This window comes from Strongylocentrotus purpuratus, unplaced genomic scaffold, assembly GCF_000002235.5.
Source record: "Strongylocentrotus purpuratus isolate Spur 01 unplaced genomic scaffold, Spur_5.0 spur5_scaffold_15, whole genome shotgun sequence".
NCBI classification, from domain to species: Eukaryota; Metazoa; Echinodermata; class Echinoidea; order Camarodonta; family Strongylocentrotidae; genus Strongylocentrotus; species Strongylocentrotus purpuratus.
This window is the reverse complement of record NW_022145600.1, coordinates 4,775,924-4,802,083: the sequence shown is the minus strand read 5'-3', so window position 1 is coordinate 4,802,083 and position 26,160 is coordinate 4,775,924. Positions and strand designations below refer to the sequence as shown.

At 35.9% G+C, this 26,160-nt stretch overlaps 1 protein-coding gene across 1 annotated transcript in view; it reads left to right on the top strand.

The window, feature by feature from the left end:
• Nucleotides 1-25,893, top strand: part of LOC100893839 — a 49,937-nt gene extending 24,044 nt beyond the window's left edge. Inside the window, exons 5-6 of the mRNA XM_030985418.1 lie at nt 5,983-6,151; nt 16,319-25,893. Of these exons, the coding sequence (XP_030841278.1) occupies nt 5,983-6,151; nt 16,319-18,197 (2,048 nt within the window). The 3' untranslated portion in view covers nt 18,198-25,893. The remainder of the gene's footprint in view (nt 1-5,982; nt 6,152-16,318) is intronic.
• The last annotated feature ends 267 nt before the right edge of the window (nt 25,894-26,160 follow it).

Genomic DNA, 26,160 nt, shown 5'->3' with positions numbered 1-26,160 from the left:
ATGCTCGTTCAAGGATACTTGCTAACAAATACCCTATTTGATATGTATGCCTGGAAATACTTTAAAAAAAAAAAAAAATTTGCATAATTCATATGTTTGTCTCTGGGTGTTTCTCAAGGGGGCATCCATGTATTTGTGTATTGTTGATAGCAAATGATAAAACAGAGTCTCATTTCTCTTCATACAAAATATGTTTGCTGGATACTTTCCAAAATGTTTTTCCAAGCATTATATTAACAGTGAATTTTTGAGATTCTCAGCACCTTCCACTTCCTCCTCAAATGCCAAAAGTTCATGTACCTTTAGATAGCGAAACTCCAAGCACACATTTTACCTTTACAATACTGCCAAAGTGCCAATGATACAATTGTATTATAGTTTTGTTTGTAATTAGCGTTACTACATCTAACATTTCAAATTGGTTTGTTTATTCTACCCAAGCATTGTGTATCATATCGTCCCTGTTTTCACGAAGTGACGGTAGTGAAAAAAATTGCATTCACTCTGCGTTACGATTTTCCTCACAACCGTCACTTCGTGAAAATAGGGACGATATGTTCAAAGGTACAACTCGATTAGCTTTCATGCTATTTTCTGGGTCCTTTTACCCTTTTATGTTATTATATAACTATAAAACTATTTATTGTTAATATGTGTTTATGATTGGATAATAAAGTTCATGTTCAAGTTCATGTTCAAGTTCAATATAGTAAATGATGGGCTTTTTGTAAAAGGTGGAATAAAGGGCAAGGTCCATAATTAGCATATTTCCCACTATCTCTCATTCTGAAATTTGTCCTTGATTAAAGTGAATTGGATATACAAAATTAAAGATTATATTTTTTCCTGTGATGTCCTTTTTCGGGTAAATCAAAACTATATTGTACATGTACATGTAACCATATTACCCTCATCTTCAACTCAGGCAATATGAATATGCTTGAGCAATATCCTCACACCCCCTCATGGCCAGTCAATATTAATTTATGATTCCATAATCTATAAATCTTAAAAATTGCATTAAAAATGCAAGGTATAAACTTCTGTCTTTTGTGACCAATAAATGACCAAGAAGTGAATATTGCGAAAAATACATTAATTCACTTTATTAATTAATATTTATTTATGATATTCAGTATAATCCCAGCTCTCTCACATGTAGGGCTATCAACACAAGGTACTCTAGAATTTCCAATATAATCTGTAAAGAATTTCATAAAAAGCCAAGCCTTGCCTTGAATAAAGAGATGCTTGGAGAATGTTCAGAAAGAGAAGTGGAAAAAAGAGATTCACAATTTCAAAATTGAAAATGAACAATGCGCTCTTGAGAGTCAAAACTGTGTTGAAAGTTATAAAGAATATGTACAGTAGTAATGCCATGAGGACGGTTTAAAATACTCTGTTATTTCAATATGCAATTCCCATTACCAATTGGCCATATTTCTTTAATTTCAGTCAATCCAGTGGATGTTTGTAAATCAAGCAATTAATTCAGCTGCAAAGATCTACAAAAAAGGGAAAACTCATGACACAGGATATCCCTTTTCCAAATATGACACCTTAGATTTTTATTTTTGATAAAAAAGCTTTCTTTTACAGAATTATTTTTAGATTGTACTTTACAGGATTATTTAGTACTTTCTCATTCTCCTGACAACTGTTTTTCAAAACAACTATAAAAAGGGATCGCAGTATGAAACAAAAGAGGAGAATTTCTCAAAATGTGTGGCAAAAAAATGACATTTCATTCCTCTTTTTATTTAAATAACAATGGCATCAACAATGGCATCACATCCTCTACCATTTTTGGAAATGCTTGTATTTTTTTTTCTGTATTGCAATAAAACTTCAAATGTCTACATGTATGCCAATACATTGAGACTAAATGCAAATTTATGCTGATAACTCTCTGTAATGACTGTACTCTTAAAAAAAATCTAGCTCCTTTGATAGCAGTATGCACAATGTGTGACATAAGAAAGTAGCATTGTGAAAGTTAATTCCTCAGATGAGCTTTTTCACCGAAGCTTTTATCCCCCTTTTCTCCACTCCATCTCTATTCTCGCTGCAGAGCGCTACTCTCCCTCCCCACCTAAAAGAGCGACTCTTTGCCCCCATCACCATAGCAACCATACTGCAGACAATATGCACTTGCTTGCAAGACCCTCTTGATGCAATTTTTTTTCTCCTTTCCTCTCATTTTTTTAATTTCTTTTCTTTTTGTGTACAATGTCCCATGGTGCTTTTGTGTAGGTTGACAGCTGGCAACTATGCATTTTAATAGCTTGAAGGCGAGCCCGGCGTGGAGTGTGTGCCGCCGTGTCCAAAACCACGGTAAAGGCAGGCAGGCGCACAATGAACCCCACCGACTTTGACGGTCAAAATTTTACAGTTTCAGCAGTAGTAGTGTAACAGGATAATTATATGTGTGTACTCAATTTTTTGTCACCAGTTAGGTGAAGTGTGTGTAATGTTGTACAAATTGCAGTATGGCAATATATACATGTACGTGTCTTGTGAATGCACTGGTGAAAATACATTGTGTACATTGGCAATCTTTGCTTGCACATGCAGTGACATGCATAATTTAACAGGGTGATTTAGTCTGTCTGTATACGTTTCATGTTTTGATAGATCATACATGTATATACGGAGGGATATCTATCAACGACTTTTGATGTGGCTAAAAGATCAGGTGTACACCTTTTTACATGTAACTGTAGCGTTTATTGTTAATCGTTAATAAAAGTAAAAATTTGATTGACAGTTTTAAATGGCATGGTCAAAAATAAAATCAAAATGTTGTGACAAGAAAACAAAGACAGAATATGTATATTATTCTTTCCACAAAAAGAAATATCACTACAAGTTCTACACAGCTTAGACCAAAGTTAGTTTGTCAATTCAACATGTCCTTTCTGTAATGAAAATTGAAAGACACCATTAAAGTTTGTTTTCTTCCATCATCTCTAGAATATATGTAGGTCTATATCGATCACGATTTACCAAGATATACCGGTAACTTGCAAATATGTTTAGTGCCCTTTAAAATCTGTAATGCCTTTAAAATGTTAAATGTTTACTTTTAAAAGTTTGCATTGGACAGATTGTTCTCTAATTGTTGCGTTGACAGGCATTTTTCTGTTAAAGTATTTGATTATCTGGTGTAGAATCATACACGTAACTTGTTTTGTTTCTCATGAGACATAAAGCAGGATATACATGTTTAAATACAAGTTGCTGCTTTTAAAAATCTCTAAAATATTGGATATGTACATATCTATTGACAAATTCATGGATAAATTTGCCTAAATGGCATACAAATCTCCCTCTTGGCAAAATTATGTACAATTATTATTTAACATCATTTAAGCAATTCTAGATCTATCACATTATTGCCCATTTCTTTGGCCTCCAAGCTATGGGGAATATATACATGTATATAGGCAGATAAATAGACAGATATGAATGTATAAAAAGAAACCAATATTGGAAAACATTGATCTTCTGGAAAACAGTATTGAAATTACAAATACACGTACACAGGAACAGCAAGTTTCAATCGGTTCTCTGATCAGATAGCTAGGGACACAGATGAAATTATTGATTGGTAGATCAATAGGTGGATTTATGGTTAAAGATATAGATTAATAGATACATAAGACAGATGCATTGACAGATGAATAGCTCATAGACAGACAGACAGACAGACAAATAGATATATGTATAGATAGACAGATAGATAGATAGATAAATAGATAGATAAATTTGAACATAGAGTGAACTGTTTTGTTATAAGTTTTTGAGTTGATTTTACATCATGACACAAGAAATTTGAGGTCCATTAACAAAACTGAAATCTTCCATTTTTCAAAAGTTACATTTCCTTCATCACATGGCATAATTGGCAAAAAGGCAATGACTCTATTATTACAAATTGAGAAGAAGGGTTATGTCAGTTGTTTTTAGTATTTTATATTTGACTTAACAATTTGATACTTCCTTTATGGTATTTAATTTGTCTGTTTGCCAAGAAATCTGGTCCAAACTGGACTTAAATGTTCAAGAGTGAGTTGGGAGGGGGATGGACATCACATCAAGAAAAGATAAAGTTACAAGTGCATTGTTGGGATAATGATTCAGGTTCGATGAGAATTAGGAGGAAGAAATATCAAATGTCTTAAATGTTTTTGTTGTCATTCTACCGCACATATTTCCTTGTTAGCTTCCAGCCCAACCACAGCACGTTAATCTATGCAATTGAAATTTGATGCGTTGGTAGAAATTGAAAAATTGAATTCTAGATTTCCGGGGTATAGAATGGAAATATTCTTCACATAGCTTTTGTTTAACAATTGCATTGAGAATAAGGGAAAATGTCTGAACTTGATTGAAAAATTATTATGTAATCATGCGAACCGTGTCAATCTTCAAATTATACTTGAAATATTGAATGAATACCACAATGTAACAAGTATTTTTTTGAAAATTTAGTCAGCATATGCTGAAATTCATTGAGATTTCTAAATTATTATTGTTGTTTTTTCTCTGAAGAAAAGTATCAGTTATTATAAGAGGCTGAAATTCATTCAATTTCGTAGTGAGATTTCTATTTAAAAAAAAAAAAAATCTCTTATTATTATTTGAAGAAGACATATACTCAAAAATAAGTGTGACTTAATCCCTCTCACAGCTTCTCTCTAGATATTTCTTCAGATGGAAAATTACACACTACAAAATATATTACAGGGGAGACAAATGTGTTAGCGGTAGGGACGTGTGCAAAATAAAAAGATAAAAATAGTCGGTGAGCTATTTATGTTTTCATTTCAGTTTCACAAAATTACCGCTGAAATCAAGTAAGAAAAAAGAAAAAACAAATCTCAATTCAATGTCTGCTGCAATTTGTTCTCAAGGATACAATATATAAGTGGATAGGGGAAAGTGTCATGAGATTTTTCTCTTGTATGTTTTAAAATGTTTTATATTGAGAGTCGATTTGAGTTTTCCAATTTATTTTTGCATTATCTCTTCAGTACTCTCGTCTGTAGTGCAGCCATTGAAGAAGATACACGTAGTTCAGCCCGTGAAGCTAAGCGAGAGCTGTTTAGAAAGGCAGTCAAAAGTCTTTCAAATTATATTTCTCCAAATTCATTTGAAAATGATTGACATTTTCCTTCCTTATGATCACATTACCTCCACTGTACCCTTTTCCATTGTGCAGCCAGCTAAGATGAAAGCATAACCTTGATCTACAGAAGAATTGTCTGGAAAAGCAATTAAAAGCATGTAGATTATCTGTAAATTATTTTTCCCCCTTAATTTTTCTGTTGCCTCCACAGTACCCATATCCGCATTGCAGCAAGCTTAGACGACAGGTCATATAACTAAAACTCTTCCAAATTAATTCTATGACTTCATTTTCAAATGCTTTGCATGTTTCCCTAATTATTTCCCATTACCTCCACATACCCTTATCTGTAGTGCAAGCCAATGAAGAAGGCAGATTGGCCTGTAGACTTCAACAGGATTGGTCTGGGAAAGCATCTTTCAGAAAAGTCTTTCAAATGATTACATCTTAAATCCTCACTGCACTACATATAGCTACTTGTGCCCTCTATATAGCAACCAATGCCTAATCGGTGACAGTTGGTCCCCCATGGTCCCTTTTTTCTTATGTTAATTTAGAGCTGATTTGATGAGATAACTTCCTGTCGGTGACCATGCAGAGAGGTCTGTTCCCTCTTGGCTAAACTAGTGCAGATAGGCTTTAAATTTTCCCTTTTTTTCCCTTATTACCTCTACAGTACTTTTATCTGCAGTGCAAGCCAATGAAGAAGATAGATTGACCCGTAGACTTAAGCAAGATTGGTCTGGGAAGACATCTTTCAGAATAGTCTTTCAAATGATTAAATCTTACATGTAGGTTAAATTGTCATTGTTTTTAATTTTCCCTTTTTAATTTTCCCATCACCTCTACAGTACCTTTATCTGCAGTGCAGCCAGGAAAGAAGACAGATCAACCCCTGGACCTGAGCAGGAATGGCTTGGAAGATGACTTTGAGACGCCAGAGGAAGCCAGGGATGAGGACGGGGAAGATAAAGACGATGAAGGATCGATGCTCAAAGTGCCTGCCATCATGGTCCAAAGGTATCTACCCTTATTTCACCTCATTTTGTGTATGTTTGTGTGTGTGTGTGTGGGGGGGGGGGGGGTTGGCAACCAACAATTTTTGTTTTTTAGTTTGTGGTGCTGGCATGTTTAAGGGGAAGATTAAGAAGATACAGAAGATAAGAATTCACACCTGACCTAAGGATTGGTGAAAAAAGTGACTGCCATCTTTGCCTAAGTAAAAGTTTTCATTACAACACTTTGTGTTGTTTGTTTGTTTTGTTGGTGGGGGGGGGGGGGGGGCGGGATACAGTACATTGTAGTTTTTATACATTTTCTGGAATCCATCTTTTAGTTTAAAGGAAAAATCAGGCCTCTGTATAGGAAAGATAAGACAACACTTCTCTTGCTGAGAGTCAGAAGTGCATTGGCTCAAAAGATTTGAATTTTTTTCTCTCCATAATTTATGCTTTTCTGGCTGTAGACAAGTGGCTATAGTCCTACACGCATCATCAAGGCTGCATTTTTACCCTAGAGTTGTATTGATACATCAGTATCTTCTATGAGTAAAACAAATGTTGAAGTAATGACCTCACATTAATCTCTGTAAAAGGGACCAAGATACAACAAAAATTAAGACAATTAAACATATAGTTCATTGAGATTTGATTAGTTGATACTCAGCTTGCCATCTTCAGAGTATGCGACATATTTTTTCCATTCCCATATTTACCTGGTTATCCTTCCATGCGAAAAATATATTTTGTTGCTATTTTCTCTTTATTTTTGAGGTATTTCCCAGAAAACTAAACTACTTTGCGAAAAATATATTTTTTGTTGCTTTTTTTTCTTTATTTTTTTTCTTTATTTTTAGGGGATTTCCAAGAAAACTAGACTATTTTTCTATTTATTTATGGAAACATTGGCAAATAGACAAAAACATATTTTTAGGCTAAGGATTTGGAACAAACGATAGATAAAAATACTGTACAGAGTTGAAAAATTCAAAACAACATATTTTCTTTCTTGCTGTTATAACTACTTACTGTTTGTGTCTGCGTATTAATGTCTTTTACAAGGAAATCATGAGAATCCAATTTAATGATAGATTCCTCAAAAAGAAGATGAAACGGACCCTGAAATTTGAAGCTTGCACTGATCTCATGAAGGAAATGAAACAAACATTGTATAGGTGAATCTTTTCAAGCTTATAATAACAAAATCATGGGAATTTTACAGAGGCTTACTCGCAGCTAGCACCTACTGTTCTTTGAAGGATATCGTTTTTGTTGCATGCAATGAAGCCAATGCCTCAAGGAACTCATTAGAAAAATTGAGACAGGAATCTTAGAAATGCCTTTTGGACATGTGGTCATAAGTGGTTTTCTGACATTTTTCTCTCTTCTTTTGTCTCTCTCTCTCTCTCTCTCTCTCTCTCTCTCTCTCATCTATGTATTTCATCCTGAACTAGTGAGAGATGATGATAGGGGATTGAAATAAAAACCTTTTTCTAATCTCAAACTGATCGTTAGAATCCAGAGGCGCTCTCCTGTTGATGCAGAAACAATTTTCTTTGTCTAATCTATTTACGAATTTCAAGGAGGCTAGTTAGAGGCTTGCAAACAGCAGAAGATTGATTCACTTGAATACTGATATATGATGTTTGTATTATGACATGCTAGCGTGCATGTCAATGTGCTCATTTACTAGTGGTTTATGTAGAATTTTCAAAGTTTTACCAGTTTTTTTGTGCACAAATTGAGGTTTATTTGCAAATTCCTATGGACCACATATTGCTATGTTTTGTACGCCTCCCTGTACATTGGTTATAAAATTGATGTAAATTTGGTGTAACTTACAGAAATATCAGGTCGTCTGTTGCAGGGAAACATGTCTATCACGGTTAGGTCAAACCATAGAGTATTGAATGAGATAGTTGTGACAAGTAGTTCCCTCCCACATTTAATCTCCATGAATCAAACCTTGAGTGTGTATGCGTGCGCATGTCACAACTATCTCTCTCAATACTCTATGGGTCATACATTTATAAGCATTGAGGCAACGAACATTGAAAGGGGGCTTCTACATGTATGTGAATGTGTATGTACACATAATAACAGAGATGCCAACCGTTACGGTTTCGCCGTATTTGTTACGGCGTTACGGTAAACAATCAAAAGGTTACGGGGAAACGATAAATAAAAGTACATTATAGCAAATGCCGCCTTATCACATAGCCTCCGTACACAGGGCTGCATGTTGCATGCATTTACTCATAAGTTCATTGAATTTGACTACACTGGATAGGCACTTGCGCGCACATGGTCCTTCGGCCGCCATCTTGTTTAATTCCGAAACAGCAGGGCCTCCGTTATTACTGTTTTGATACTAGTATGCTACATGCTAGTAGCGAAGACTTCGGTGATTCAGCGAGCGCATTGCAAGTGCGGTATACGGTGTGTTGTTGTTCATGAATCCCGGGCCTAGCGGCCTGGGCTGGTGTGTCTGTGGTACTGGTGATCGTGAGTGTACGTGTGTAGGATACGAGTTCTGCCATTTGACTGTGGATTCGAATTTGCCATTCGACGCTTGAACGAGGTGTTTACTTCCTGAATATTATCATGGATTCACTCAAAAGAGCGAGTACCCAAGGAGGAGATCCTTTGACTGGAAACAGATTTTTATGCACATCTTTATTTTGGTAAATGGTAGGCTCGAAATGCAGTAAGACTGATTGGGTGTTTGTGTATGTTTTGCGCGAAAATTATACTGCGGTGTCTTGCGTTCCGGAAAGACCCCCATTTGTTACGGACAAATATAAATGTTACTGACAGCCATCCTATAGGGTTGGCATCTCTGTAATAATAATAATAGTAATAATAATACTAAGTCCTTTTATAGCGCATTTCATGTCTGTTGCCATTTCAATGCGCTTTACAATGTAGATATATAACAAGATCATGAAAGGAAGATGAAACATATACCGTAATTAATGGTGAATAAACCGCACCTTTTTTGCCGGCGAAAAAAATTCAAAGTCGGGGGTGTGGTTTATACACGGTACACCAACAACAAAAAAAAACAAAAAAATTTTAAGTTTCGATTTATGCCCCTCCACCTGGCGCTATGCCTGGCAATGTCTCCTAGCTCAGTAATCGGTGTGTTGACTCATCACTCGGAAACTAAAACAACACTCAAATTTGTCTGTCATCTTGGTTTGAAAGTAATCTATCTGATAGATCTCAATATGTAGTTTATAATCATAATTCCTCCAATTTTCTTCTATTACACGGCGTTCCACAAGGTTCTATCCTAAGTCCTGTACTGTTTTTTAAATTTACATTAATGATCTTTTACATTCAGCTGTACCTCGCAGTTAAATGAAAGGCCTTCTCGTGTGGGTTTTTTGACACAGACCTGGCTTGCTGCTGACAGACTTGGCAATTTTTAATTTTTTTTTTTTTTTTTTAGGGCGAAAAAGAGGGGTGCGATTAATACACGAGGGCGGTTTATACACTGTTAATTACGGTATAAAAAACAATGAAATGCTTACAAGGATAAAAATTACAATACATGAATATATTCCTTTTTGGGGGGAGGGGGGGGGGGGGGCTCACTCCGCAATGTACATGTACATGAAGCCAAAGCACTACAGGATCTGTAAACTTTAATCTTTTGTGAAAAGAAAACACAATGGATACCCACTAATTGATGAAATGTATGATTTTATGATCTTTGATATGGCCAGACACTTCTTTGGAAAAATTGGACAAAATCCAATGATTGTGCATTGTTCTGCTTTAATCAGACATTTACTGTGCACATGTACATGTATGTCTGCATGATGTCTGATAGCAATATCGCAATATCGCCATACTTGGGTAATTATGATAATAATAATAATAATGCCTGCATTTGTAGTGCTTAATTCTACTTTTCTAAGCATTTGAGTCGTTTCTGTAATATTGATATTCGTCTGAATAACAAAAAATTACTTAGAGTAATGGAATGCAAATATCTTGGGATTTTGCTTGATTGCAATTTCTCATGGAACCCACAAATAGACCATGTAAAGAAAAAGGTTTTAAAGACGTATTTTGTTCTAAAGCGAATGAGACAATTCACAGATGAAAAGATAGCATTAATACTATACAAAACCTTAATTCAGCCTCATTTCGCTTATTGCAGCACGATTTGGATGAACGGTAGAGAAACTCGGTTAAAACAACTTCAAACTCTACAAAATAGGTGTTTGAGATCTGTACTTGGAGTGAATAGTAGATATCACACTGAAATTCTTTATAAAACCCTTGAAATTGACATGCTAAAAGAATACTGGGTCAAACAGGCTTTAGTTACTATATTTAAGTTGTTATTGATCCAATTTAATACTAATGTAAGCTATAAGTTCCGTTACGCAAACTCACAAATCCCCCTTCCAAGACCTCACACAAATTTTATTCAACATAGTCCGTTATATCTTGCATCAAAACTTTTTAATACCCTACCCAACGATATCAGAATTATAAATGTTTTTAAATCTTACAACATTGAGATTAGTAAAATTCAAGATATTTGCTCACTTCTTCCATCTCGTAGATAATTTTTTTTTTTTTTTTTTCCCCCCTCACTTTATCACTATGATTCTATTTTGTACTTAAATTTCTGTAAATATGTTCACTTATTATAACTTGCATATTTGTTTGTAAATTGTATTTTCATTGTTTTATTTTCTGTTATATGTAATCACGGCCCTGCTGAAAAACAGCTTTTGCTGAATGCGGGCGCAATTGTATTATGTTTTTAACCGTGAATAAATAAAATATACCATACCATACCATACCATTTAACATTGTAATTATTATTACCATTGACTAGTGGACAGTTCTATGGTAACAATGTGACACAATTCTATGGCAACAAGGTGAAACAAATCTTTTTCAACAATCAAACTTAGTTACTGGGAAGATGAAATCACCTTAAAAAAATTCCTCATGCTTTAAATGTATGAATTATGATTAATGAGCAAAAATTAAAAAACTAATCGTATATATGTACACATATTCAAATACAAAAAAATAGCTTGGACTGTATGCATGTACATGTACACATGTCATTATATGAATCATCTTTATTTTGGAAGAATATGAAAGAAAGTGCATCTAAAATAACCAGGTCCTCAGCCAGAAGAAAAGAAAGATTTCCTAATGGACTGGCAAGAGGCAGGGTCACAAATATAATAATAAATGTATTAACAAATACTGGAACAGAAGACAAACAGACAAAGACAAAATTTAAAAAATGAGAATAATAAGAATGAGAATAATAAGAACAATATGTAACAATAGGAAAAAATAGCATTACCGGTCTGTCAATATTACACTGGAATTTATGTATCTTTAATTAATTAGTATACTGGTGTTTAGGTCTTTGTGAAAGTGATTTGATGCTATCGTTAAAAAAATAGATACATCAATGTTTGCATGGCTTTGTGAAGAGCTAGGGAACGGGTACTACATACATATACTCCTATAGTCATACATGTATACGCAGTTCAATAATCAAACATACACACATGTTGCTTTGCTATGAGACAACACAAAGGTAACTTGTACGTATAAATGTGTGCGGGTTCATTATGAGTACCCTAATCCTACCCTTTATATTTTATATGCATTTAGGGACAAAGCCACGAATATATACCGCAGTCAAAAAGTGCTGGTAGCTCAGAGGTGGAATTCATCTGTGGAGAAAAGTAATCCCCATTTACAGGCTTGGCAATTGTACTTTTTCTCCTTTACGACCTGCTTATGTAAATTTACCAATTTTGGAAGTCGTAATAAATGGGAAAATAAAAGGAGAGTAGCAATTATGGATACATTGTACATTGTTTGCTGTAGGTGGAGTTTTAAAGTGTATGAATCGCCAACAAATAATTTTGTTCTGTATATGTTTGTTCTTCAATGTTGTAATTCTGCATGTTTAGTCAAAACATTTATCTTAAATATGACTTCTGTAAAAAGATTTTGCCAGTTCAAATACACTCTCGATCAATATAAAAGCTACTTGTGAGTACGTGTAGACTACTCAACATACCTGTAGATAAATAGGGTCCGCACAGATACCAAGTCTGACTTGGGTTCCGAGTGCGCAGTTTTATCTTGTTGTTTATTTCCTTCATCCATTACTAGCCCATAGAATGATGTGAGGTTAAAGATAAACTTGAGTACTGGTAATGCGATTGCATTGTGAAAGAAAAAGTGTGGAATGGATCAGAAAAGTTGATCATATAGCATGTAAGTAATGGTGTGTAATGCAAGATTCTGGAGTCATCAAAATCATCATAAATTTGGCAGAGTCTTGGTAAAGTAACAATCACTTACACAGATAGATGTATATGGGACAACACACATGGTGTCGGGGCTAGTACTACCCTGATTTCCTTATCTTTCTATGCTCATTACTCAGCCAGTATACATTTTCTTCCAAAATTGTTTGGCACATGACATTTATTTGTAATCTTGAACATTCAGTGTAAGTTTCGTTAGATTCTGTGAGAATGCATTTTTCTTTTTTTACCAGAACTCAAGTTTATCTTTAATATTTTTTAGGTTAATTAATTTTATACATTCTAGCTCTACACTAATCATATTTGTAGGTGATTGGTGCACTCTAAGTTGTTTCCATATCATCATTATGCAGATCCATCCATTAAAAGTTCAAAGTTAGGGTATGGAAAAATGTTGCCTGGATCTGTGTATGTATGACTATGAGCACATCTACTTGCATGTTCGGTGTTTTGATGATCAATTAAAAAAAAGAAAAAAAATCATCCATGTATATTTCAATTCTACTTTCCACCAGATCATTTAATTTTAGATTTTGAATCTTCATAAACATATCTACTACAAAGCATTGGATTTTACATTTCAACATGATATCATATTTCTGGAAGATATTACTGTTAGTGATTTTGATTCTTTAATTGTTTTTGTTATTATTTTGTTTGTTTCCCTTTGCCGAATTAGAGGGGATATTGCCTTGAGAATTGCTCTATATCCAATGAGATCTTACCCTTCGGAGGTTGCATTGTACTTTATGAGGCTCCATCATTGTCAGAAGCATTTAGCCAGTCTTTAGATCTGCATTTAGTGGACTCATTCCCTGCACCGGGCTAATATGGCAGCTCCTTTTATTTCTTTTGTGTGACCCCAAAATATTTGAGGGGAATCATTTGGAATCTAATGGCAATTTTGTGTTCCTGTTTTCTCCTCCCATAATGCGGATGTCTGCGGTGATATCATTATATCATTTAGCCTGTCGGGTTTCATGAGGGGCTAATTGGAAAGATATTGAGAAAGTATCTTTGGGTAGTTGTTGGTGTACTTTGTAGATTACTCATCGATTGATTCTGTGGAGCAGCTTAAAAGGGTGATCTCAAATGTAGCTGTCTTCTTCGATATATCGTCAAATCATATTAGGAAAAAGTTGTGGCATATCTCTTTGATATTTTCTAATCATGCATGCACTATTTCTCAAACTAAATATGTCGCATTTAATATGCGATATTTCCCTCTCACGTTTCCCTCCGCGATATTGTGAAGGGGGAAAGTGAACGCACTAAAATCGAGGAAGAGAGAGAGGGAGAGAGAGAGACAGAGAGAGAGAGGGGGTGGGGGAGACGGAAAGACAGAAAGACAATAAGGAGGAAAGGAGCGCAAAAGATGTTGTCATTTTAAGCCGAGGAAAAGTATTTTCAAGTTCATTCACTGTTTTTCTTTGTGGTTGGCTCGCACATGTCTTGATTTTGTAGGCCATCCTTCCTCATAGTTTCATCTCGAAAGTATTAGGCGCATCAGCGTTAAAAGAAGAGGAGGGGGTTTATTTCCAACGTAAGTATCTCCATCGACTTTGGACATTCAGTGACTGAGCATTTGAGGAAGGACATATTTGTTGTGATATTTTTTGTTAAACACATATGTGTGGGAGCTGTCTGCCTATAAAATTGCCACATTTTAATTTGCCTGCTGCATCGTTCCAATGTGATTTTAGTCTTTAATCTGTGGCGACAGGAATGGAACGATTTGAAAGTTGTGTATCTTAGAGGGCTTGTGGACCAAGAGGTAAGCTTTGGAGTGTGAGGTCTAGTCATGTTGCAGGCTTTGAAGCTGAAAGTGGAAGAGAGAGAAAGGGGGGGGGGGGGTACAAAACCAAAATGGAAATGTGGATTGGCTAACAAAGATCCAAGTTATTAGATAATGTACAGGACCTACTAAAAGTGTTGAAGGAGGAATGGGGGAAGCAAAAAGCTCCCCTCAAGCCTCCATGTCTATGGTGCGTTTAATGTTTTAAAGATCTGTGTAAGAGGGTTTCCCTGTCTGGGAAAAAATCCTTTCTGGTTCCCGGAGAGGGTATGGTTACAAATTAGACCCGAGTAGAAATATTAACCACCACTTGAACATGCGTGCTTGAACCAGGATCTAGAAATCTCCAAGTTAAAAGTGGTTTCGTCTGGTCTCATTATGGACCACTATTTTGTGTGTTATAGGCCATTTTCGTAATGTAACTAAATTTAAAGCTTACGTCTTTGTGAAGTACCTTGTTACATATTATTTCATTCACCTGTTAAGAATTGGTTATAATAATTCAGAATGCAAACTTCATATATTATGTGTTGTTAGGTAGGGCAAGCCATAATGTTTGTCCTACATAGCAATACATACTAGTGTTTTTTTGTAACTCAAGAATGAAAGGGTACCTTTTAAATGTAAGCTGTTATCATACACTTCTCAAGAAGTGTACAAAAACATTTTTCACAAACTTGAAAAATTAAAAAGCTTGGTAAGGGTATGAAACTAGGAATAATTTAGTTGTTACCTGAACCTTTAATGCTGATTTAAGTATTTTTTTTTGCTTTGGACAGGCCATATGATGTGAATTCATTTATGTGAACAGTTTGCTAAAATTTTCAACTGATTTAATCAGGTACATACCATCTTGAAGTATCAAAGCTAACTTTGTCACAATTTTAGATTAAGTATGGAACAATCAATATCAAGACAAGAGAGGGAATGAAAGTGGATTTTTTTTTATTTTTTTTATTTTTTTTAAATGGGGGTCATTTTCAAATTTAGAGGGTTATTTGCTATGATTAGTATTACTCCTATGAGTGTTTTGCGGTGCCGATGGGCAAATTACTGCTGCTACAGTACATGCTTTACTTTGTAATATATACTTGTGTACGGTATCATTTTGGCTTTTGTTCGCCACATGGTTTCCAAGATCATTAATGTAATATCATACAATAATCTAGATAAAAAAAGAGTATAGGAAAGATGAACAGATGAATGATTTGTGATTTAAAAATGGACCCCCTCCCTAAAAAAACAAAAAACAAACAAATGGTTGAAAATCTGTGTAGTACACACGTTACTCTGTATTTATTTATTTTGTAAGGTACAATGTATCCTCCAAAATGAAACATGTAGTTACATGGATATCATTTGCCATTATTGGAGACAGAACAAGTCCTTTACAGGTTGCAGGTTTTTGAAGTACCGGTAAGAAGATGAATAAGAATTTAATGCCCATATACATGTAGGCCAATATAGTGTACATAGAGTTTTGGTAAGTCCCCCCCCCCCCCCCCCCCAAATAAAACACTCACATCGCTTAGAATGTTGTTATTTTGTTTGCTGAGTGCAAAAAGGACACTACCTTAATGGAAAGTTGTTGTCGTTTGGTGTAATTGGCGTTTCATTCATTTCAAAACTATCTTTGCCGTTTACTTCTTTAGAAAATAGAAGTACCTGTAATTTCCCATTCTTAAATTTACAATTTTATATAACCAAGCTTAATTTAGTTTTTCTTTCATTATATTTTCATCTAATGAAAGAAAGAAAAAATAATTGAAGAAGTATCTTCTCAGATCCACTGGTCCACAGCAGGATGAATGTTACATTGTGCAATCTTAAGGCTGTTTAGCTTTAAGTGTTAAATTTCTTGTTTGTAAATAAGCCTATTGATATAGGCAAACATCGGAAGAAACATATAATTTGTGTGTAACTTATCTTTAAAGATGCAGTTAACGAAGAGCCTTCAGTCATATTTCAACCATGTCAATCCCATATTAGCTTGTTTGATCTTTTGAAAGTTGGAATTTAAATGATATGACTAATTTTCTTCTGTTCCTTTGTGTCATTGCAGATCCAAAACAAAGAGTACCCGTTCCTGTCGCATCAACGGTTCAAGTACTTACACGCAGGAAGACCTCAAGCTCGCTCTGAAAGAGGTCAAGCTTGGTAAGATCGGCACCCGTCGTGCATCCGTTCTCTACGGTATCCCAAGGTCCACCATCCGAAACCATCTGAATCGCAGCAAGGCCAACAAGGCAAACGAGGAGACGGAGGAGGTGGCCCGCCCCACGGCTGTCGAGGAAGTGGAGATGAAGATCCCGAAGCGGCTGCCCTACATCACTGATCCAGTCAACAAACGTGTGAAGGTGGAGAGGAACCTGATTCCTGAACCCAACCTAGCATTTCCTTTTACAGCCTTGTTCCAGCAGTACCAGCAGCAGGGGATCAACTACGAGGACTGCTCCACGGACGAAGTCGTCGGCAAGCTCAGGAATTTCCTGCAGGGCAGGTCGGCCGGGGGAAGCGGCAAGCTGCCCAAGTTAGCAGGGTTTGACCACGGGCTTGACCAGGCCCTCGTGAGGGAGCTTGTGATGACCTGCACGAAGGTTGGGTCTTTGGGAACCGAAGAGGATATGCAACGGAGAGAAAGCTACGTCAGAGACCTCGGGCAAGACAAGCTACCCAACCAGGTGTTCCAGCACCTTATAGGACATCTTCTAGAGACGGAGAAGGTGCATTTGTTGAGCGGGAAGAAGGATGTCCGGCAGCATATAGGTCTATCATCGGTCATTCGCCAGCCTTCTTCACCCGAGCAGGACCAAGACGTGAAGGTGCCTTGCTTTAAACCCGTAGTGTGTGATATTGGTGGAGCCCAAGACATGGACAAGATGATGCAGTACTGTGACAGCAGCAGCTCTAGCCACAGCAGTCCCACAAAGTCCTACTCGCCCTCCAGTAACAATAACAACAACCAAGCCAGCCACTGTGCCTCCTATGATTCCATGGTGCCTGCATCAAGTAAGCGACCCAAGCGAGGGCGCTATAGATGCTATGACCGTGACAGTCTCGTCCAAGCGGTAAATGCTGTCCAGCGCGGTGAGATGAGCGTCACCAGAGCTGGGAATGTCTTTGGCGTTCCTCATTCAACGCTGGAGTACAAGGTCAAGGAGAGGCATCTGAAGAGGATGGCAAAGAAAGGGCAGCAGGCGCATCAACAGCAGCTGCTGCAGCACCAGAAGCAGTCGGCAGAGAAGGGAGAGAGCAGTCAAACACCCATTCTAGGAGTACCACCGGGTATTCATCTGCATGATGGCCACAGCATGCCTTCAGCACTCGCCTCTGCCCGACCCTATGAGAGCTTTGCAGAGAAGCTGAGAGCCATGAGTGAGAAGCAAGCCCTGCAGAATAGCTACTCCTACCTCAGGCAGCAACTGGAATCCCAGCCGGCCCTTCTGGCGAGCCATGGCATCCCTGCAGGAGCCCTTTCCCTGTCTGAAGCCGATCGCTACCGCCTTGAGGAAGCCCAGACGACACTCGCTGCACACACTCAGCTAGCGCTCACGGAGCAGTGGGCCCAGTGGTTACACAAGCCTGTTTTCTCCTCGCCTTTCTTCAACATCTACACTCCTCCACCCGCTGCCCTGGGAATCGACCCCACAGGGATGTTCTACCGCATGGAGGACCCTAAGCAGGGTGGAAGCAGCAACAGCAGCAAAAAGCCCAGCGTTAGTGACGCCATCAACCGCCTTGTGGAAGCCCATCTCTACAGCTCCCTCTACAACCCTCCCTTCGGTCCTGGTGTGTCTGACCACGGTGTCCACTCCTCCATGACCGGAGAGTCCAGCTCCAGCCAAGAAGCTGACCAATTGGATGACCAACGCTCCAAGCGCAGAGCTACCCCAGAGGACGGAGAGGACAGCCCTCAACCCAAAAAAGCCTTGAAAGCCTAGAGGCAAGTTGATGAATCATCAATCTTGTCCATCAAATATATCATCATACACCTTTCTGCTAACTAACTAGTACAGATTGTAGTCTAGTTTTCTATACAAATGGATAACGCTCATCCATGCTTTGGATGTACCATGTTGGTGGTCGAAAATTAAATATATTGGTATTTATTTATTTATGACTTTCGTGTGTTTCAGACAGTATGGGTTATCTTTCATGGAAAGTGCAAATCCTATCTTTATTTATTTAGATACAGGCAAGTGTGCAGTCCAGGTATATCAATATTATTTCTCTTTCTTCGGAAAATGTGAGATGAGTATATATTTTTGGTGTTGAAATAGATCATGTACTTGTGCAATTTGTGTGTGTATATGATGCACTTCTTTGTATCATTCGATGAATTATGTTATTTAGTTGTGACCACTGTTGTTCGGTATTGGAGAACACTCTACTACTGTATGGAAATCAGTTGTGTAGTTTGTGTAGTATGTGCACCTATCACTTTTACTTGTTCATATGCTTTGATTCTCACATTGTTGTGCTCTTTTGTGAAGACACAAAATTATTAAGGTTATACTTTCAATTTTCAAACAAATGCTGTTAAATCTAAAATGGTGCAAGTCAGGTAAACTACTCTCATATTAAACATTCAACTCGACAAAAAAGCAATCGTTCTATTTGTTTTACAGAGGTGTAGTTTGCATATTTGTATTTAATCATATTTCCATATGACATTTAGTTATAAGGAAGTAAGCAGTAAGTACTTCAAGTTTTTCCAGTTCAATATTTGCGATATTCTCAAAGCCTCCCCAGCATATCCTCGTTGAATTTGAAGGAGATACCAAATCACTCTAAGCACATGCAGTACACATATCTCAGACTATTGAGATACGCATGAGCCTCTTCAGTGATTTAAGTCTACTTCGTTAAGTCCACTGGAGTACCCTCCAATCCCAAATCTTATTATAAAGTGAAGCCTTGTAAGCATTTAAAGTACTTTTGGGAACATTGTGCAATATACCCTTATTTATGTAATGCATACTTGGACGAAATATTATGTAACTTGCCCTTGATTCGCGATTGAAATTACTCTATAGTAAGCTTGCCCTTATTTATATATTTTATTTATTAATGCTTCATATACTTGTCAATTTTGTTTGGAATTTGTTCTCATTAATGAAAATAATATTTCAGTTATTTTTGTGTTGTTTTTCTGTTGATGCCCATAATCAAAGGAGTTGATTATTATGGCACTTAAGTGTGCATTATTTAGAGTTGATTTGCACTCGGCGCATCACGGGTTAAAAGTACTTTGTGCAATTATGTTTCATTGTGTTATAACAGCTCATAAGTCTTGTCTTTCTGCCCCATGATATTGTGTTATCATACTCAGTGCCATGTGCAATTTGTATTTAATCTAATAGTATCGTTACCATAACCAGTCATATTTATTTGCCCTTTTTATGATACACTCTATAGTCTGCATCTTTTATGTTCAATATTGGTTTAGAACTGTTCCTAAGTATTCGATCATGTTTCATGGAAATGCAAATCTTATTCACTTCAATGTGTGAAGTTGAAATACTTGTTAAAATAATAATATCATTTATATTTACATACATTGTATTTGTTCACAGGGGTATATCCGCGTGTAACTTTCACTTTTTCCACGCATGGATGGCAAAACCCACCCATGAGGTAACTGCACTTTTTTCAGCCACTGCATTCACAGGCTCTTTGAGTTGGTTGAAGTCATGGCAATCTTTTGATTTGCAGTGCCTTGGTCGGGGGGGGGGGGGGGCAGTTAAGGAGGTGTTCAAGCATTTGAAGTGCCTCCACACACCCACATTGGATGGTTTTATCGGAGTTGTACCCTAATTCGGGATCAAGACTTTGCATCATCCTGTTCAACAACATTTTTAACGTCCTGCAGTATGTATTTTCAGACTTATAAAGAGTTCTTTTGTTTTTCATTCCTGAAACAAGAACAGATACATGCATCATAGAGTTGGTTCCCAGAGGCCTGTACTCTGCTGATATTTAAGCTGACTCTTAGTTTCAGCTCGGACTAAAGTCTAATTAAGCAAAGGAAGTATGAGGTATAAGTTGTCCTTTGTTCAATGTGATTTAGTTGCTGTGTCAGCCGTGAAGTTCCATTTATATCCCAAGAAACAAACCAATTACCATCATGTTTCTTCACCCAGCCCTCGCTGATCCCTCCCCTCCCCCCTCCCCCCCTCCCCAACAACCCAGCACCCGTCTAATGCTCCGATAAGTTACTTTGAGCTGGTGTTAATTTTTCTTCTGCACAAACTCTTTGTATGGGTTCATTGCTGATGAACTAGCTCAGACGACACTTAAGAGAGCTTTACCTCAAACTTATTTGGCTTCATCTATAGCCTGACACTTCAAACTTGTACATCTTCACGTAGTGAGGACGTGACTTTTGAATGAAAATTGGGCTTCTAAAGATGGCAATTATATTTTTTATACAAAAATAGCTTTAGGTTTCTTCCCCCCCCCCCCCTGTACAATTGTTTTTCACAAAATAACACAAGGAAGTGGAGATCATGATATCTTGAGCTATTTTGCAGATGTGTTTGTATTAGAATTGTCATTATTAGTAGACAAAAGTATTATTGTATTGTAGGTCACTATTTCCTTGTTGTTGTGAAACTCTTTAAAGTGTTTTTGACTATTGTTTATCACGTGCAATGGTATTTCGAACTAGTGCAATCCGTGTGCTCACAATTGCAATTGTATTGCTACTTATTCACATGGACTATTTATACTCATATTTGCTACTTTTTATGATATCTCAATCCTGTGTTTGATTATGAAACGAGATCAGTTTGTTGAGATTGCATCAAAGTTCAAATAGAATTAATGCATTTTTTATGAAGCTTTGTAACTTGAAACTAATGGAGTTCTAATTAGAAGCTCTCCTGATGTTCACCCAGAATTTGTTATGTTGTTTTTGTCTCCTGTTTTTTTTCTTTTTTCCTCTCTGCACACTTTTTAGGGATTCTTCAGTAGAGCAAGTTTGCCACTAATGATTTTAAAATGGATCATGGAGAGTTTATCTCTAGAGATTCTTGAGATGAAATACGTGTTTATTTTCTTAGACTTAACAGCAGATGTACTCATAGTCTACTCTATTAAAGGAAGTAGACATAGTTTATTGAAAGTCATAAGGGAATTGATTTAACTCTATTTAAAAAGACAATAGTTATTGCCTTTCTGACTTTCAATGGGCAATAGGGTCATTCACACACAAGAAAAGAGTGGGATTTCAACTGCGATTCAAATCTCTTTTTAAAATCTTTTTTAAAAGTTCACATATAGGATGTATAAAATCAACTACCGGTATCTTTAATATCTCAACTCACACAAATTAACTGTTGGTATTCACCAAATAAAAGCGCTTATGATGCTGTTTTGGTTGAGTATTTGAAAATGTATTTGCGTTTCAAAAATCGTTTTTCAAATCGCGCTGCTTGGTCTGTGTGTGAATGAACCTATGACAATGCTATTGTGAAGTGGACAGCAGGAATGTGACTGATGAAATGTACCATGAATAGAATGTGCCTCATTATTGTATAGAAATATTGATTAGAGAATGAAATCACTATCTTGAAGGATCGACGGGTGTCGATTCACATGACTTGAAAACTTGTGTTTTTATCGGATGATATATGTAAACGTGTGATATTTTTCTCAGTTATAATGCAAATGAATGAAGCATTCCTGTTTTTTCAACCAGAGAAAATCGTTGTTTTATATTGTTCACAATTTGTTTTTCTCAGCGAGAGGAATGGTGAAATAGAGACGGTTTGAAATGATGTACTTTTAGTGGTATGTTTCGGGTAAAAATATTTGTGATGTTGATCTCTCATTTGTAATGTCTAATTTTGATATTTGGTGTTTGGATAAATGTAGTGTAAATGACTTATAATCAGTGCACCTGCAATGGAGTAAATTAATTACATCAAATTTTTTGTACATTTACCAATGATTTGTAAAGCTGCAGAGTTTTCACACAGAACGTGAATATGCAAATTGGCTACAAGTGATATTTAATGGCATTCTTAAGATGAAGCCAACTAGTTAGTTTCATACAAATTAATGGTCATTTCACTAAGTTTACAATCATCAGACTGACTTGTATTCTAGTATGGCTATCTCCTCCAAACAGAGCAAGCTGCATTTTTTGCTTGTTTTCTGGGTACCTGATTGTAAACATAAAAAAGGTGGATATTTCAATATTTCACAAGTATTTTGCAATGTAGATAATTGCACAGTGCCTGCACATCAATGTGTTACAAGCATCTTCACATTATGATTTGTAATTCAATGTCACGAATGCTTTAATCAAGAAAAATTGACGCTGTAGATAAATGGGAAAGCCCCAGAAATTAACTTTGAGAAAGGTTTGATAAAGAAAAAAAAATGCAAATTTACATGTTGCACTCGTTACTTGTTGCACATAATTTAATGAAAAAGAAAATATGGCAAGTACTCCTTACATTTTTGACAAAAGGAAATTAATGAGTAAGACAGCGAGGTAAATTGCCCCCACCCCCAACAGAAAAATATAACAAGGGTTGGTTATGGAGAGAGGTTGCACCTGTGTACTTATAACGATGGTGTGTAATTTGTTTGTTTTAGTCTATCGTATTACATTGCACAAATATTACTTCTGCCACTATTAAGACAAATGATGTACCACAATTCAAATTAATGTTTGTAGAATAACAGAACATGAAGGATGCCTTATTTAAGATACAGGTATGAGATATGAGATATCTTTTATTTTCCATTTTTAACCCAGTCAAAATAATTATTTAAACCATAATTAATTGCTGCAGAAATTATTCCACTGCGGTTTATTTTAATAGTAGGGCCCTATATACAATATTTAAAAAAGTTAATTTGAAATGAAAGTTATGGATTTTTTACCCTTCAACGTGCAAACTAGTGTGTGCTGTTCCTGTCTCCTATGCATTTGCATCAAGAGTATCACATTTAAACAATTTAAGTGCTGATATTGATGTTTTTGATGCCTGTGCATATTATGGCCACATATTCAGATCAAAATAATGAATAGGATTTGCATAATATACAAATTACATGTAACATCAGTTGGAAGAAACCATGCAACAACACATTTTTCATACATTTGCCTCGTAAGTATAGGATTGAATTTCAAAATATTGCTCTGACTATCAGTAAACTTTAATGCGTACACGTTTGAGATCGGTATCATGAACAGAATTTGCAAAATATGCAAATAATAGAAATAAAACTTTACTTTATTGCCTTCAAAATCATGTCCCCTCTCCATATAAGTGTAATGTTCTTTGATGATGAAGTAGAGAGAGATAAGCATTTTTTATCATCATTGATATTTTTGTATAATGTTCAGTTTAATTAATGCACATTGATTATTAAACACTTTGGATATTTGTCGATTCTTTTTATAAGCTGATGGTGACCACACCAGAGAGCTTATATTATAAGGAGAATTCATTCCATGATACTTCTGTAGTACATGCACACTGGGTTGGATGGTATGAAGAAGGCTCATCAAAATTAACCGCTCTTGTTTTTAACATGTCATATTTTACTCCATTTTTTTCATGTGTGATTTTATTGCAGAGTAAGTTCGGCTATAATTTTTAAAATCTTCATGTTTAAGAAACACCACCCTTAGTAGCTGAGAGTACAGTAATCATGCTTTTCACCTGAAAAAAGGCCTTCTGCTTTTTTAAATGAACACTTGAAAATAAGGATTTTAAGAATTATAAAAATTGTCTAATTATGTCTTTGAATTTATGATAATTTGACTTCCATGAAACCTGAAGCTGGAAAAATGTGTTGAATGCTCAAAAGTCTAGGAAAACCCTTAAAGTCTTACACTTTTGATGAATTTGACATTTAAACTACATGTAAGGGTCAATGCATCAACGTTTACTACTCATTTGTTGTGTGCTTAGTGAAGGTGAAAGTCCTCTCCTTGAATTTAAGCTCTCTGGTTCACAGTATATATCTGATTCTTTTGAATATCACTTGACTTAATTATGAAATAGTGTAATTGTGACCTTAAAAGTGTTCAATAGGTCAACATTTAATGTCACATTTCCTTATGATAAATTGACCTCTGTAGTCACATGATTGGATATCATATAAACTTATCAATGAAATTATGAAACAATTATGTTGACCTCAAACTTTGTCAAACTTTGGAATGAAAAGGCTGAATGCTCATCCCATCCTTCCTTCCCTTCCCTTACTGAGTGAGTCTTGTCAAGGCCATAACACATCTTATGACCCAACTATGACTGGATCTGAAATAGTATTGTGACAGGATTACAAATCTCTATACGATAGGCTTACGAGTGAGACTGCAGCCTCCATCAGTTTTTGAAAGTTCTGGCAATCATCACATCATATTCAGGCAGCAAGATGAGGTGTCTAAACATCTTATTTAAAATGATTTTTTTTTTTTAATTAAAAAAAAAAATCTTACTCACAAAATTTAGAAATGGGAAAGTCCCAGAGGATGATTATTTTGGGCACTTTTGTAGATAACCAATTAATTTGTGCTAACTCAGTCTACCCTCCTGTCAATGAATATTCACCATTACCGGTATTAATTTGCTCCAATCATTGTTTTTGTCACATAAGAAGTAAACTTTGATCCTTCTTATCCAATAGTTTCCTGAAGAGCATGATTACACTATTTCAAGCATTATACATGTGATTTTTTTTTTATAAAGAATTTGTGTGGGGAGAGGTAACATGTATTTCCCAATTAATTGAAATTCATGCAGCGATGTATCAACAAGTATTGACACTCTGATATATAGTGGTGTGCATTAAATTTCCAGTTGTTGGTTCGTATATTGTTTGCACTATATGTATTTAAAAAATGTTTGTGCATTGCCTTTCTCACAAAATTTGTATTTAATATAATGTAAGCTTAATACTTGAGCAGCCCCAATCCCATCTGTGATATGATTAAAAAAATTAGGGTTTATAATTGTGTTCAATTAGAGAAAAGGTCATAGTCATGTAAAATACAAATCCTAGAAATTGAAATTGAATGGTACTATGAATTTAAATTAATATTTGATATCCATTTTCTTGTAAAGTACAACTTTATTTAAGAGAGAGAGAGAGAGGTGCAATTTGTTTCAATAGATGAATTTCAGCATCAATTTCTTGTATGAAATATTAGTAAGGACCGTTTCAGAAAACATCATTTTTAAATACTTGATGCGCTAATTTGACTTGAATATGAGATACTTTTCTAATAATGAAATCATGATGTAAGAATCTGTCTAGCATACAAGGAGTATTCAATTTATTCAGTAGAATATATTATTCTGAAATTCAATTCTAGGAAACTTCCTTGCCAAATATGTGCCATCTAATCATGCTTTTGAAAACGACTATTTTCAACTCTTTTTTCATCTCTTTTTCAATCTGATGCATCTCGAACGGAAGCATATTTTTTTTCTACTAACCATTTTTAATCGTAGATGCCGACTGTTAGGTCTAAACAATGCAAAGAATTATTGCTATAAAAGTAGATTTTTAGTTGATAGGGTTCTTCTTTTAGTATCTCTCAAAAATGTGGATGTATGAATGTTCAGGAAGATCTCACTTTTGAACACAGACACTTGTAAAACACCATTCCATTGTTTCTGCCTTTTTTTGTTCATTGTATGTCCATGATGATGATGATGATGATGATGGTGATGGTGGTGGTGGTGGTGGTGGTGGTGGTGGTGGTGGTGGTGGTGGTGGTGATGTTGATGATGATGATGATGATGATGATGATGATGATGATGATGATGATGATGATGGTGATGATGATGATGGTGGTGATGATGATGAAGATGATGATGATGATGGTAACGATGATGGTGGTGGTGATAATGATGGTGATGGTGGCGATGA